Source organism: Malaya genurostris, chromosome 2, assembly GCF_030247185.1.
Source record: "Malaya genurostris strain Urasoe2022 chromosome 2, Malgen_1.1, whole genome shotgun sequence".
NCBI lineage: Eukaryota > Metazoa > Arthropoda > Insecta > Diptera > Culicidae > Malaya > Malaya genurostris.
Genome location: NC_080571.1, coordinates 242,253,792 through 242,270,038, shown reverse-complemented (window position 1 = coordinate 242,270,038; position 16,247 = coordinate 242,253,792). Strand labels below are relative to the sequence as shown.

Here is a 16,247-nt window from a genome sequence, read left to right as displayed (position 1 = left end):
GACTGTGCGAAAAAAAGGCAATTAGTCCTCATATAAAATCACGTTTTTATGACCATATTTCATGATTTCACAGATCTTCGGTTTGATATCGTATTTAACGAAACGGAAAAGAGGTCGCATAAAAAATTGAGCCCGAATGGAAATCCCGAAACAGTTTTTACTTTTATTAAAATCGGATTTTAGAACTGGACGGTTTGACATTATCTTTCATTTTAATTTATCTAGATACTGTTCCAAATTTTGTCGAGGTCTGCATAATAAGGTTTGTGGTGTGAGCGGCGACGGACATCCGGCTAGCGGTGATCAGTCGAAACCGGCGGTAAATGCGAGTAGCATGGAAGTTGTTCAGTTTCAACTATCGATTGAAGGGTGATATAACACCCTTTTTCGTGTCTACATATTGTTGCACCGTCGGCGAGGGTTATATGTTGGCAAGGCGCAGTTCGAAGGCGCTTGTCAGATTTGCATATTAAGTTACTTCTGCATGGTAGCCAAGAAGACAAGAGCTGCAGCTTAGTGCGGCTCTTTCCGGTTGTGAAAACAATGAGAAGAAGTAAAACGGTTAGAGTTATAATTACTAATTAAGAGAAATCAGCTGGTTGGGTACTGGACACAGAAAAAGAGATAGAAGCGTGGAGTGATGAAAATCACCGAAGAAGACAACAATCAGCCAATTAATTCGTCATTGTGTTTGGTGCATAGTTTACCGCTTTGTGATGTTAATACAAACCAAATTTCTCTAAGAACAGGCTTTACTAATGCATTTTCCTCTTTCCTAAATCTAGATAAAATTTGTCGGTGTCGGTGTTTCGTACGAAGATCGGTGTGTTCTGGCTACGACAGTTGTAAGACCGGTTGCTGGCTGTGGTGATCTAGAGGAAAATCTTTTTTGGAAGAGATATACAGTGAATTAAAGTGTGTAGCGTACAGCAAGGTAGTGAAATCCATTTTTTTAGTAGAATCAGAAACCGGAACCCTCTGGGCAGGCCCCTTAGTTTTCGAGCTATCCGGGTGTTGCACATAAAACTTCAATCGTAGAACCTCCCCTCTATCGATAATGGCCTTTTTAAGGGCCTACTACTGTTATGCACTGTTGGTGCTCTACTTTGGGGCTCTGGTCCAGAGTGGTGCACCGGTCCGGCCAGGGACGGGTAACCCTTCGCCACGGCTTCCACGCACCAGCGCCAGTCAGCTGTCAGCACAAAACAACAACACAACCGGGGTGCGCAATTTGACTGCTAAGAACCTCACTGCTCAGCAGGGACGTGGGAACTACAGATCAAGGTAAGTTTGCAAGACTACACAAGTGTGCGCTTTCAAGCGCACTATTGAAAATTTACCGCATTATTTTGCTATTGTGCAAAGGAAGGTGTGAAATTATGCGAGCGACTGCCGAAGAAGGTTTTTGCGAGGTTGTGAGAACAAACCAAATGAAACAAAATTGCGGCCCTTCGAGATTTTGGAACGCAATTCGAAGGTATTGAAATCGACGAATTTTCGATAATGTATGTTCTTAATTTTGACCAAATGAAAACAATGTTCGTACAGTTCAAGGTTTGTGATTTGAATAATTACTTTTTCACACATGCTTATGAGTGCGATTGATCATTACCGTGTATGGCATTCGAAGGTCGGCTTCCAAAGTTCGCAGTGTTAAATCGTTGGATATTATCAGTAAATAGATTTTTTGTTTTGCCTTTCTCAGGGTCGAATGTCGTATACCATTCGATTAAGAAATATGCTATATAATTGTCGCATGTCAAAAAAATGTTACGAATTCAAATTTCATCATACTATGCTACAATAAGTTCCAACGTGATTTTCTGGTAACCTAATTCATGTGCTGTGAACCATTTCGTGATTAATTTTAACTTTTGGTTGAAATCTGACACTCGAGTGATTATTTTGATGTTGTCAAAAATAACCCTGCTCGAAAACATGGTTATTTTTGACAGATCGATGGCTATTTTCCGACACTGAAAAAAATTTTGCAAAGAAAATTCTGATATCAATTCTTTAGTCAAAATTATTCCCAGTGCAAAATAAACCCAAATAACTTTCCTTTCGTCAAACTTTGAAATGGGCCGCAGTTTTAGTTAAATTTAATTACTCGACGCAAAATAACCACTCAAGTGTCAGATTTCAACCAAAAGTTAAAATTAACCGCGAAATTGTTCACAGCCTTACAATATATTCGCATTGACTGTTTTTGGTTGGAAACTGGTTGATTCAACGAAATGTGACAATGAAAAGTTAAGGGGCGGGTAGGGTCTAACACGTTTGAAAAATCATTTGTTTTTTTTCTTTGTATTTTCTTATGGTAAAACATTTCAAGAATTTCCTGTGAAATTTTCAAGCCTATCGGAACAAAACTCTGGAAGTTATGGGCCTTTTTTTTGTTTATCTCATACTGCGAAGAAGCAAGAGCTCGGCACACAGGCCCAAGAGTTCTGTTTCGATTGACTTGAAAATTTGACAAAACAATCTTGAAATGTTTTATGATGACAAAATATGATTTTTTGAAAGTGTTAGACCCCCCAGATAAATTAATTGTTTCCTTCGATTTTATAGACAATAAACTTTAAACGCGCTATTCTCGAAAGCAGGTTTTGAAAGACAGTGACCATTGTCATTCGAAAACTACTTCACCATTTTTTTCAAATTTGCACACACTTTCTACATGTAAAATACCAGACCCCAGTGTATTCCTTTTCGTTTTTTGTTACTTTGAAAATTTTACAGCTACAAAATGGTGGATTTTTTTTTCGTGAAAACAGCTTTTTTGACTTTAAACAACCACCAACAATTTAAAAAAAATCGAGCAAACCCGTTTGAGCCTACACTGAAAATAATTTGCACGCTCATGTGTAAACATTTAAACTATCACTAATTGTAGAACACATGAAATTCATGAAAATATACTTTTAACTCATAAAATGAGTGTCAAAGCAGTTGATATTTAGTGGAAATCATGCTACATTTATCTAAAATGCACATCAAAACGTCCTTCTAGATTCTCTAAGAATTTCTGATGAATGTCATATTGTTTTCCATATAGATTTCAATTGAAGCACAATTGACCGAATCAAGTGTTTTGCACATACATTTGTGCTGTACTTGTTTTCTCTAGAAAATCAAGTGTTTAACACATGTAGCTCGATTCAACAGCAAAACAATTCACATTCAAAGGAAAAACACATCAACTCGCAACTTAGTGAATTTGCACATGAAATCTTAAAACAAATCGCATTGGTTATGCATTGAAATGAAAAAGCACATTGAATTGAAGTGCTGTTTACATATGAATTGATCGTGCAAATTTTTATCAGTGTAGAAAAACATTTACTATAACTATGCTGTTATGATTTGTTGACTTTTGATAAGTCTGCGCTGAATCGATTGAATGTTTCCGTACATTTTTTCGAGCTCAATTTAAAAAGAAACAGATATAATATTTTTGTTGGAGATTTGTTTCCGGTATTTGTGCGAAACAAAATTTGCTTTTTAGAAGAATACTTTCTCTACCAAAGAGAATATTTGTACGCTTTGTCAGGGCAGTGCACGTTCGGAAAAACTTATGCAAATGGCTACCAGTGAATAGTGACCCGGATTGGTGGTTCAATGCATAGGGCTTTGGTCTTACAAGCCAGTTGTCTTATGTTCGAGCCCCGACCTGAAAGGATTCTTAGTGTCAGTAGGATCCATAGTACTAGCCATGCAATGATTCTGTACACTAAGAATCGGCTGCGAAGTCTGTTGAAACAGAAAGGCCAAATTCCACAAAAGGAATGTAATGCCAGGACTTTGCTTTGCTTACCAGTGCATAGAATGATCATTAGATTACAAAAATTCGTTATATTCGTAGCATTTGGAGCTATGTCTGCAACTAATTTCCTGAATTTGTTTCATGTAAGTTACTGTCATTCAAGTGTAATAACGAGTGCTACTTGGGATGTGTGGATATGTCTTCAGGGTAGCTTCTCATGAAAACAGAGTTTTTCGTTCCTTAATTTCGAGTGTGGATTAAAAAAATATGGGTCATCTAATCTTAAATTTATATGTAGTTATAATATTTTATTAGAGACAGCTGTAGTGTAAATTTTTGTAAAAATATCGAGTTGTTCAGAGACCATCTTAGAGTGGGACATGGCATAGATAAACGGGGTGCATTGTAGACCGAACGCCGTTTTTGGACGTATGACTTACCTTACCTTACCTAACAGCTATAGGCCTGGGGTGTCCTTTGCTGTATCAAGCATACGTCTCCACATAACTCGGTCCATGGCTGCTCGTCGCCAGCCTCTCAAGGCACGGATGCTTCTGAGATCACCTTTCACTTGATCGATCCACCTTGTTCGCTGCGCTCCTCTTCTTCTTGTACCAGTCGGGTTAGATTCAAGAACCATTTTCACTGGGTTGTCGTCCGACATCCTTATGACATGCCCAGCCCATCGTAGACGTCCGATTTTAGTTGTCCGTACGATAGGTGATTCTCCTAGCAGCTGTTGCAATTCGTGATTCATACGCCGTCTCCACGTTCCGTCTTCCATCTGCACTCCGCCATAGATGGTCCTCAGTACCTTTCTTTCGAAAACACTGAGGGCGCGTTGGTTATGGCCAGTCCGATACGCCTAGCTTCAGCATTCAGTCCGATGTAGGTTTCCGCCATCTTCTCAAGGTTACGTGTTACAATATCAATATCGTCAGCGAAACCAAAAAGTTGTACGGACTTTCGGAAGATCGTTCCACTCGTGTCAATCCTCGCTCTTCGAATCACACCTTCCAAGGCAATATTGAACAAGATACAAGAGAGTCCATCACCTTGCCGTAGCCCTCTCCGAGATTCGAAGGGACTCGAGAGCGTCCCAGATACTCGGACGTAGCACATCACTCTATCCATCGTTGCTTTGACCAATCGCGTCAGTTTATCCGGGAAACCGTATTCGTGCATGATAAAACAAATGTTAGTACTGATTTTGACAGCGGTTGAGCAGTTCTTCGTTCGAACTCCCCCTATTACTGTTTGATACAAAATAAATAAATATTTTTGTTTGCCGATACTTTCTCGAAAAAAAAACAAATTTTCAGATTTGCTTCGATCATAACAAAATGGAAACTTTTTCATATACCGCCGTTTCAACTAACTAAAAAATTGTGTCAGGTTGAAATGTTCAATTCTGCTTCAGCATGTGTAATGAATCTTCACAGCACTTCAAATTATCACATGCGGCAATTGCTGTTTTACAAGACCAGTGACAGCCACACCATCGTCATCGACAGATCGGAAAAAGGTCAAGTTGTGGTTTATTTGGTGGCTTCAAACTTGCTACCATAATAAGTTCCATTCCGTTCCTAAGCGCAATTGCGTATGTGTTTCATCCTCATCGTGGATGTTTGCTAATTCGGATTCACCTGCGAGCGCCGTTTGCGTTCTCCCCTCAAGCCCCTGCACCCCCTGCACAGGCAAGAATGAGTGTCTAGAAACCAGTTTGACTATAAAAAGACTCCCGATGTTGAAAAATATATGAATATGAATCGCAATAGAAGATTTGCAAAATACAAATCGATACCAGCCACTGATTAAGACAAGGAACACCCGATGGAAATAGCGGGCAGTAAATTATCACTGAATTCATCTCCGAAACAAATGTTTTTCTGAGAGGTGGTGATTGCGTTTGGTTTGGCGAAGATCACCAGCTGGTTTGAGTGTGCTGATGATGATCATACGTTGCTTCTCGTTAGCACTTATGACTACGCAACCCGTCCTCACGGGCGGCATGGGTGGCCGACGGACTCCGCCAGAAATTTAATTAAGCGACGAATCTTGTTTTGGATGACGTCTAGCGGTCTATTAGTTCCTGCATGTGTTTAAAGAAACATTGAAAACCGAACTCCACAAACCTGTTCTTTCCATTAACACATCCCCAGATATTATTACCAACATTAGGTTGACATTTCAAGAAAAATTCAAGCATAGAATACCATTTGCTATGGAAAAAAAACTTGAATTTCCGTTGCCGTTTTCTGTTGTTTGCTCCGAGTGCATCAGTATTACCTCCAAAAGTCAACCTGATTATTAAGCATTGAATACCAGATAAAAAGTAAATCATATTAAACACCTTTCTCCGCTTGGATTTCTCACAAACAACCGTCGGTCATTTGGTCAAAGGCGCCGTTGGTCCACGGGACCGGACGAGCTGCGGATGAATATTTTCAGATAACCTTTAATTAATTCACCACTTGGCTTGTGCCATCAACGTTCATTGCTTTCCCAGGCCTCCGGAGACTGGAAATTTGATAAGCCGGTGAACATTAGGTGAACATTAACCCAACCCGAATGACACTATTGTCAATGACTCTTTGAGACGTAAACGGGCTTACTAGCCCGATCTCTAGTTTTATTAAGGGTTACACAATATGTGCGCAAATCTCTGTTTGGAGTTGAAAATTTGATTGAGGAAAAACTAAGGAAATGTCCGAAAATATAGCTTAGAAAATTTGTATAGAATAACGTGGTAGTCCAGCACTCAGCCTTGGCCACAATTAATTTCCTCACATGATTAATTGTACATAAAAAAAAAAAACATTTGTTTTAGATCGTTTAAGGTTTAACCTACACAGAATAGAAATTATGAAATTTACAGATGACGCAAATCCACATATGACTCAATTCATTAGGACATAATTCGTAAAATAACTGAGTTTTACTAAAATGATTTAAGCATGTGTCAAACACACCCCGTCTTTCAAGCAGGCTTGTAATTTTACATGTTTCAGCAAACAAAAGTATGTCTAAATGCATTAAATATGTGTTAGATGTACTGTAAAAATGAGTCATGTTTGACGCTCGTATATGTCGGTCTCAGAAGGCGTAAATTTACACGATTTTTTCTAGGTGTGTACACACTTAAAATTTTTTACATGTTATTAGATGCACATAAATGGAGCGTCGCAGTTCACGCAAATTTACGTGGAAGAACATTTAATATTGTGTCTAAAACTCCATACATGAAATTCATTGAAATAAAAAAAAAAAAAAAGAATACTGAGAGCAACCGTCGCGACTTGAACCGAGAATCATTGGATCGCAAGTACGTCTGTTGATCGACCGAGCCACAGAAGCATGCATCTGCTTGGTTGGTAAAAGGTGTATTTGAATTCATACAGTCGCACCTGTTAGCAGAACGCAAGTTACATTCGAAACCAGTAAAATTCAAGCTCATATGACATTTAGTCATTACAAATAAAAATTTCCGTCATTTGACAAATTAGGTCTTTATGAATTACATCGTATGAGGGATTAAGTCACCTGTAAAATTAAATTTTTTTTGGAGTGTAGGTTTATCTTAGGGCACATAACCTTATTTACTTTTCTTTACGTTTCATCTTAGACTCGTCAGCGCGTAACAGTTTAAGTAGAAACTAGTTTGATAAGAAACTTCAAAATTCAACAAGCATGGAGGCGAGTATAGCGTGATGGGTTAGTCGATGCCATTCATGCAGCCCAACCGGGTTCGAGTCCCAACATCGCACATAGGGTTTATGCTTATGCGCAGCGGTTTATGTTAAACCGCCAGGTCGCAATAATAGTTCACAGGCGCCTATACAAGGGGGTTTAGTGGTGCAAACCTCTCCCGAAACATAAAAAAATAATAATTATGCTATGAAAACTGTTCTCTATAAATATCCCGAATGTCGAGCCAAATGTTGGCAGCCCACACTCTGATTTGAATGGAACTTTCTGGACATGTAGACTTTGTGTTAAAAAGTCACTTTGAATATCATGGTTTTCCAAAATTTAACCAGACTATTTTCTAAAATGAGCTAAACATTTTTAACCAATATATTTTTTGTAATCCTACAAAAAAGAGTTATACTAGTAATTTTCCTCAAATTAGTCAAATTTGCAATGAAAAATACTGAAAAAAAATCTTATCGTGTTAAACACTAAACAAATCGATTTTGAAAATTTAAAATCGATTTACAAAGAAACCCATTTTTGCTGATTACGTAAACATTAAACCAAAAAAAATGTTTTCAAACAAAAATTATTTCTTGTCCAAGTTGAGTTTTTTATCAAGTGTAAAATCTAAACTGAACTGAATGTCATAATTATCCAAGATTCCAATCAATCTCAATTTGTGAAAGAATTTCACCGAATACCCTGTTACTAGTGGCTCGATATTTGCAGAAAGTATCTGTGCTGGATAAAAAAAAGTCTTTTTTAGGAAAACTTTGTTTTCCTTCAAAACGCACATATTACAATATATGGAAGATTGGCAGGGAACATAAGTATCTATGTTGGGAAAAAATTTCATTCAAATAAAGATTGTCGTTTTTTTTGTAATTTGACTTCAAGTTTTTAAGAGCGATTTTTTCAGTGTAAAATTCGATTAGTAATGTTTTCAGTATATTCACTCGAAAATTAGACTTAAACTGGGAACATCACCGGCACAACAATTTTTTGAAAGATTTGTTATTTTTCTACTTTAAGTAACTGCAAAAAGCAGGTAAACACGTCTAGACCTTTTCAAAAGATAGTCTACCTTTTTCTAGATAGTCTGAATACTGCGAATATTTTATAGTGTTACAGGAAGTGTTTAAATAAAACAAGAATATTACAACATTTAGGGGTTTTCGGTTTGTACAAATAGGACAGTTTCGCATTCTTCGCGTTTCGCCTTCGGCTCTTCAGTGCTTAAAGCAGATCAAATTGAACCGCCGCTTAACTGGAAAAAGACGGTCAAAAGTCTGTACTGACTTCCACTGATTTTTTAAGAGCTAACGTGTCTTCGAAGATGTTTTACAAGATTATATTACGCTTCTTTTGAAAAATGGCACCTTAATTTCTGTTAAGGGGGTAGTACCAATTTCGAAAAAAAAATTGTTTTCACAAAAAAATTTTTTTTATCTCATTTTGAAGTAAAAACATTTGAAGTATTTTTGCTGAAGATATAAATAATGAAAAAATTTTTTTTTGAGATATATTCACTTTATTTTAAAAACAGTTTTTTTGTTTTATCTACGTAGAATCTACCTCTATTACCTAAGTATCTACTACAAAGTGCGCATAAATACCCTTAAACAAGCTCTCATTCAGCTTAAGCAAATTGTTGTGATTATTATTTTGTTTACTTTTTGACAATTACCAATATTAGAAAAAATCTAAGTGGAACTCGATGCAATTTTTTAGGGCTTTTCAAAGTTAGTTTTAAATATTGAAAATCCGAAAAATTATCAAAAGTTCAAGACATATTAAAAACCTGTTTTAATTCACCAAGTGGTGTAATGATGCCTTTCTCATATCAATCATACTATCATAAATAATACTGTGGTATTCTTCAAAATAATTTTTTTCGATTCTCAAAAGAATAACCGAAATCGGTTTGTTTGACCGTCTACTGATAAAAACTATCAATTGGAAATGATTTGAGGGCGATTTAGAAATTTGTTTAGGGTTTTTCCCCATTTTAAGTGATGGTATAAAATTTTTAACACACTTTACCCTATATTTCCGGATCCGGAAGTCGGATCCGCATGTAATTCAGGAATTACGCATGGGACTACAGGACCTTTCGTTTGAACCTAAGATTGTGAAAAACGGTAGCGCCAATTATGAGAAAAGTTAGAAAACATATTTTTTTTTGCACATTTTACCCCATAACTCTCAAACCGAAAGTCGGATCAAAATAATATTCAGGAATTTTGTATGGGACCTCAAGACCTTTCATTTGAATCTAAGTTTGTAAAAATCGGTTCAGTCATCTCTGAGAAAAGTTAGTGCACTTATTTTCACATTTTTTGCACATTTTACTCAATAATTCCGGAACTGGAAGTCGGATCCAAATAATATTCAGGAATTTTTTATGGGACCACAAGACCTTTCATTTGAATCTAAATTTGTGAAAATCGGTTCAGCCATATCTGAGAAAACCTAGTGCAAAAAAAACGTTACATACACACATACGCATATACACACATACACACACACACACACACACACAGACATTTTGCGTACTCGACGAACTGAGTCGAATAGTATATATACTATTCGGTTTTCACAGTGATTGCATAACCTTTCTATATGAGAAAGGCAAAAATGGAAAAATGTTTTCCAAACAAAATATGAAAAAGTATTGTAAAAGTACAAACCTTTACGAAGAGATTTCATTTTTAGGCGTGTAAATAAATTGAGTTATTGCGAAGCAACACGTTTTTTAAGACGATATGTTGATCGTGCGACGCTCACTTAGAGATCATGGTTTCAGCATGGCCATAGTGAAAATGAGTCACACGAATAGTACTCAGGATATTCTCATAGGAAAATAAATTGGATTAGGAATATATTTTCCTATAAGTTTTGTAAAAGTTTGCTGCATTAAGTTGCATATTTCGCTTCAGTACAAGGTTCACTAGGTAAAAATAGGTAAAATGATGTATAACTTTTCTAGAAAAGAGTAAACCTATGCATTACCTTCTACATAATTATGGGATTTTATTTTTTCTACAATTATTCCAAATAAAGTATGTAGAAAAAACTAACTTGAAACAAGTTATGATTAGAAAACTAGTTTTAAGGGGGTTGTCATAATTCAATAACTAAAACTAACTTTGAAAAGGCCTAAAAAAGGTTCCATCGAGTTCCACTTTTTTCTATAGTATTGAGCATATCTTTTCCTATAAATTTTTAAAAATCAGCTGCATAAAGTTGCATATTTCGCTTCGTTGTAAGGTTTTATTATAGGTAAAAAAAGGTAAACTGATGTATAACTTGGCCAGGAAACAACAAACCTACGCACTACCTTCAACAAAAATATGGGATTTTTTATTTTCTTTAATTATTCCAAACAAAGTATGCGTTAAAAAAAACTCGAAACAAGTTATGAATAAAAACTGATTTTAGGGGGGTTGCCATGAAAACGCTTTGTATATCCGAAACGGTGCGACCTAGACTTTTGGTATATTTGACAAAGTAAATTATTTTCAATAGTTCTAAAACTTATATTTTTTGTCAAAGTAGGTCATGAACAATTAGGGATAGATTCAAATTACGCGGTATATATTTGTAAAAAATTTCTTCAAAGCAACTATATGCATTAAAAGAACGGTTTGGCAGCTACTAATTTATGTCCACGTTTTTATTGATTCGAACCACTGTGCGCCGCCCTAAATGTTGAAATTCTGCGGCGGCCAGTAGTCAGTCGTTACTCGTTTTCACTCGAGACGTCAGATAGGATATGGCACCTAGTGTAATATGCTTAAATGGTCACATAAATTTTGTGAACTTTGCGTCTCCTTAGCGGTTCAATTTGAATTGTTTCTAAGCACAGATAAGCCGAAGGGGACGCGAAGAAATCGAAAAGAATATTACAATTTTTCTAACATATTCTATAAAACTAAAAAAAACGTGTTTGAAAAATAGGTAGTGTACATATCGTATGGATTTCGGTCAGTAAAATTGGCGTTATGGTACTGATCACTCTTTAAATTTTCTTTATTTCAAATCGATTTCAACACGATACTAAGACATTTGTATATTTCGGTGAAATTGCTTTCGAAAAATGACGCAGATCTTGTTAGCTGAGTGGACACACCTTGTTGTGCAATGGCTGTAAATAATGGTTTTTTGAATGCCGGTGTTTTATTGTTGTTAGGTCCTGTCTTTAAAATACTGAGGTTCCTTGAGTCAGGTAGAGGAGTAGCTCGATTGTGCTTGAGTGAAGAAGTATTCTTGCACAGTTTCTCGCAATGTGTAAACAGTATTCTTGCCCTATTGACATGTTGCCAGTATACGGTTGTAGGCGACAAGCAATTTGCATGGAATGCTTGAATCCTGACCGAAAGTCACATAAGGAGGGATATTGTCTTCCTTACATGAATACGTATCAAACATACGTCATCGAAGGTACCGGGGATCTCAACGTAATTTTGTTCAATTGAAACAATTGCAGTTTTTTTTGCATCGAGATACATTTACTTCTTGAGCAAGGTTATTGAAGGTCGAATTTTACCCTGCCTGACGCCTTCAAAAATGGTATACTTTCATGGTGATGCCGAATCGGTGGTTTTTGTTTGCTTAGTTGGCTTATTTTGAGATCGTCCTATTGTTCACCACACTGTACTGTACTCTCTGTTGTCTGTGCCGCAAGCAATTTTTTTGTCTAGTGTCTCAAATGAGACCTAAATCTATAACATTTTGTTTTCCGTTGTATTTATTTAATCCTAAGCTTCACTCTCTAGCAACCCTTTACAAAAAACTCTTCTTAATCCACCTAATGGTGTGATAATACCTTTCTCTTTCTTCAAAATAGTCTCATGATTTTTTTTTATCTTTTTATAAAATAATTTCTGACACTAATTTCGGCTCATTTTTTCATGTACTCCCCCCTGCGGTGCTTTTTAAAGATATAAAATTTATAGATGTATACCCCTTACCCATGTCCGATTTAGCTCAAATTTTGCATGAAGACTTTTTTCGAGGTGCTTAGACTTTTGAACAATAGCGCTTTTCGAAATTAGAGGTGATCCCAAAACATTGGCACCCTTATATACATTAGAGCGGTAAAAAACAACGTGTTTTGTCGGTTACGTCACTTATACCATTATATCTCCGGAACCAAAAGTCACAGCCATTGGATCTTCGAACTAGATCAATGACCTAACAATAGCTTTCAAATGGGCCTAGACATATTAAAATCAGTTCAGCTATTTCCTATAAACTTGCGCGGTAAAAAACTACACATTTTGTCGGTTACGTCACTTATACAATCATATCTCCGGAACCAAAAATCACAGTCGTTTGATCTTTGAACTTGATCAATGGCTCGACAGTAGCTCTCAAACGAGGATAAGTTTGTTAAAATCTATTCTGCCATCTCTGAGAAAATTGAGCACGTAAAAATACAACGCGTTTTGTCGGTTACGTCACTTATACAATCATATCTCCGGAACAAAAAGTCACAGCCATTTGAGCTTTGAACTTGATCAATGGCCCAACAGTACTTTTTAAACGAGCATAAGTTTGTTAAAATCGGTTCAGCCATTTCTGAGAAAATTTAGCGCGTATAAATATCTTCAAAAAGTGCACACACATACATACAGACATTTTTCGACCTCGTCGAACTGAGTCGAATGGTATATAACACTATGGGTCTCCGAGGCTCCTCTCGATAGTCGGATTTTACAGCAATTCTAATACCTTTCTATAGAAAAAGGTAAAAAGATGTCTTCATTAAGGGTAACGGTACCTCTTTGTCATCTTAGCTCCAGAAGAGTCATCTTATATATACGAAACCCATTGGATGGAATGAAATCCGCTGTCTTTAATGGTAAGATGAAAATAGGTGAATACGCCTCAAAATTTCGCGTTGCTATAACAAAGGTGTCCGTGCGATTGCATTATAACTAGGAATGAACAGCAAGATTAGTTTAAAGGAACATGAACTCTGAATAAAGTAGTAGGCTTTTGCTTTGATATATGCAAATTAATTAACATCTGTATATGACTTTTAAGAGCCCATATGTGAGTAGTTAAAAAGACTATTTGAGTTCATATAATACCCGCAGCTACAAATCGCTTACGAAATCAGAAATTTTCCTATGAACTTATCAGTAAAAATGAATTTATCATTGCTTGAACATCTCTTCGAGCTTAGCTACACAACGTTTACCTAAAATTCATCTTTTCACATGTTTCGTCTCCCATCAGTATGCAACTCATAAGAACCTGGGAAACTCATAAGAACCTCTCCATATAGCTCCCGAGCTCTTGTTCGGGTCGTTTAGCTCTATTTAACTTATTATTGGCCCGATAGAAACGATAAATTTTGAGTTGGTGATTCCTCCAGAAGTCGCTTTTGTCGGAATTGTAATCTATGATAATGTTGCCATCCGAGCGTCCTAGATATGCTCTTACGATCTTCAATACTTTGCTAAGAAATTTGCGAGTGTCAGTTGCACTATGACGTTTACTGTGATCTTACCGAATAATAGTTTTTCACTAAAAAAACTGGAATCTAAAAGTTTGCGTCATAAATTGATTTCTTTCGTTTGGCTTTCATATGTCACCGCTTTTTAAACCTTTTGAATCGATTTTAAACTTTAACAACCGGAAAAAAAGAACTTCCCAGCTAATCTGCAATTAAAACTACACCACTAATAGTTAGTAAATAGTTTCTACATAGTTTTTTACAAGCTAAATCCCAAATAACATTATTTTTTTACGAATTTACTTTTGTATGAAGTGAAAACGATTTTCGACTCACTGATATTCCGTAGAAACCACTGAATATGAAACGGGTTTGGTGAGTCAATTCCGGAAAACATTGTTTTAGATATTTTTGAAATCGATTTCCGTCACATTTACGACCTTTTGATCACATTTACGACATTGTTAAAAAATGGAAATAAGGCAGGTACATTTCGATGCGGTTTGACCAAACTTTGCAGCTGATTCGCATTACTATATGGTTTAATTTTAAAAATAAATTTGAAATATACCCCCGTATTTGAAATTAAAATTTGTTCACAATGATAAAATGCTGTTTACTCAACAGTGTTGTCATATTTTATAACCCGTAAAACAAGAAAAACGCTCTTTTTATCTCTCAGAGGACAAAACTAAATCTCGAGAATCATTCCACTGGGCAAAGACAGCCAGAGGATTTCTAATCTAAATCGACACAATTTATTTAGGTAAAACGTGCCAAGGATTAATGATACAAGCTATACAAGAATTCCAGACATAATTTATTCTGCCTTTTGTATCTCACCCTGATAATAAAAAAAACTCGCTTGGTTAAATTAGGAATCAATCGAAGCAAAAAATTATAGCTTAATCAGTGACCAACTCTTATATATCTCCTGAAATGTGCTATAATAAATAATTAATCCACGGGGGAGAGAGCTAAGCGGCAAATATTGCGATTCAGAAATATCTGAAAAACAAACACAAATGAAAAGTGTGGCATTTATTAATTTGGTTCGAGATGAAAACGAGCGGCACTACCGGTGGTGATCCAATAAAGGGTTGGAAGGTTCATTTCTTATACAACCCGGTTTGATGGTTAAAATATGATTTCGCGCTTTTAGAAATTGTTTCGTGCCGCAGTGCGAGCAAGAGAAAAACAAAATCACTAACGGATAAGTATCATTGTTTCCGGAACTCCTAATTAAACATTCGTATTAAAATATAATCCCCTGCGATGCTAGAGCAGTTGTCAGTCTTCTCTTGCGGGAAGCGTTGACAAACGGTGAGCATGCAAAATGGTTGAAAGGTTGATTTCCGTTTACGATCTGATCGTCACAACGGTTGATTATAATATTTCTATGTGACTGTTATATGGAATATTTATTGTGGAACTGAATCACGATGCCCACAGATCAGGATAACTAGAAGCAAACCCAGCTTGAGTATAAGTCATCAGCTGAACTATCATACTGTCTAAACGCACGAAATAGGGTAACAGAGGTATTTTTGTCACTTCATATATTTTGGCCCACCTAACAAATTTAATGTATTATACCTCTGTTACCCTACATTTCATTGCTAATTCATATGTGTCTACTCAAACTGTATTGTTTTCAGATTGTTGTTTTTCTTATCAAAGTTCAACAAAAGACAAACTAGAAAATTTTTGATTGATACTATAGCGAAGATGATACCTTACGAAAAAAATATCACAGAAGCAGAACTCGAACTCATAACCTTCTTCAGTCGTTCTATCAATGGTATTACTCTGGATCTGTACCAAATTTACTTTTGATTATTACTATTGCAGATCATTTTGTATCAATCTAAAGTTTCCGGATTATATTACTTCTGTTAAAGCTTCAAATCCATTCGGGAGATTTTATTTCTTCGCCTTCACTTTTACGTAGAATTCTTATCCTCATATAATTCTATTATAGTCACAACGATTTGAATTTAATAAATCATATTCCTCTTATTTTTTAAATATCATATTATTTGAACCAAACGATTAACTGCTATAAATTATAAAATAAGCTGAAATTTTTATATATTTTGTTGATAATTCCATAAAATATTTCGATTTGTTTGTATCAGCATGAATTAATGGACTCAGTAGGTGTCAGAACTAAGTCTCAAAAGGTTCAATTATCAAATTGAAACTGAAAAAGAACTTGGTTCCATCCAGGATCGAACTGGAGACCTTCTGCGTGATAATCGCTACACTATGGAACCGTGTACCATTCGAGAGATGAAGATTTTGTTAAATGTTTCGACT

At 36.0% G+C, this 16,247-nt stretch overlaps 1 protein-coding gene across 3 annotated transcripts in view; it reads left to right on the top strand.

Moving 5' to 3' along the window:
- The window catches only part of LOC131428349 (tenascin-R), a 328,173-nt gene that overhangs the window by 22,217 nt on the left and 289,709 nt on the right, over positions 1–16,247 (top strand). For all 3 annotated transcript variants that reach the window (XM_058592249.1, XM_058592250.1, XM_058592251.1), the window contains exon 2: positions 786–1,284. In XM_058592249.1, coding sequence (XP_058448232.1) covers positions 1,058–1,284 — 227 coding nt within the window. In that variant the 5' untranslated portion in view covers positions 786–1,057. The remainder of the gene's footprint in view (positions 1–785; positions 1,285–16,247) is intronic.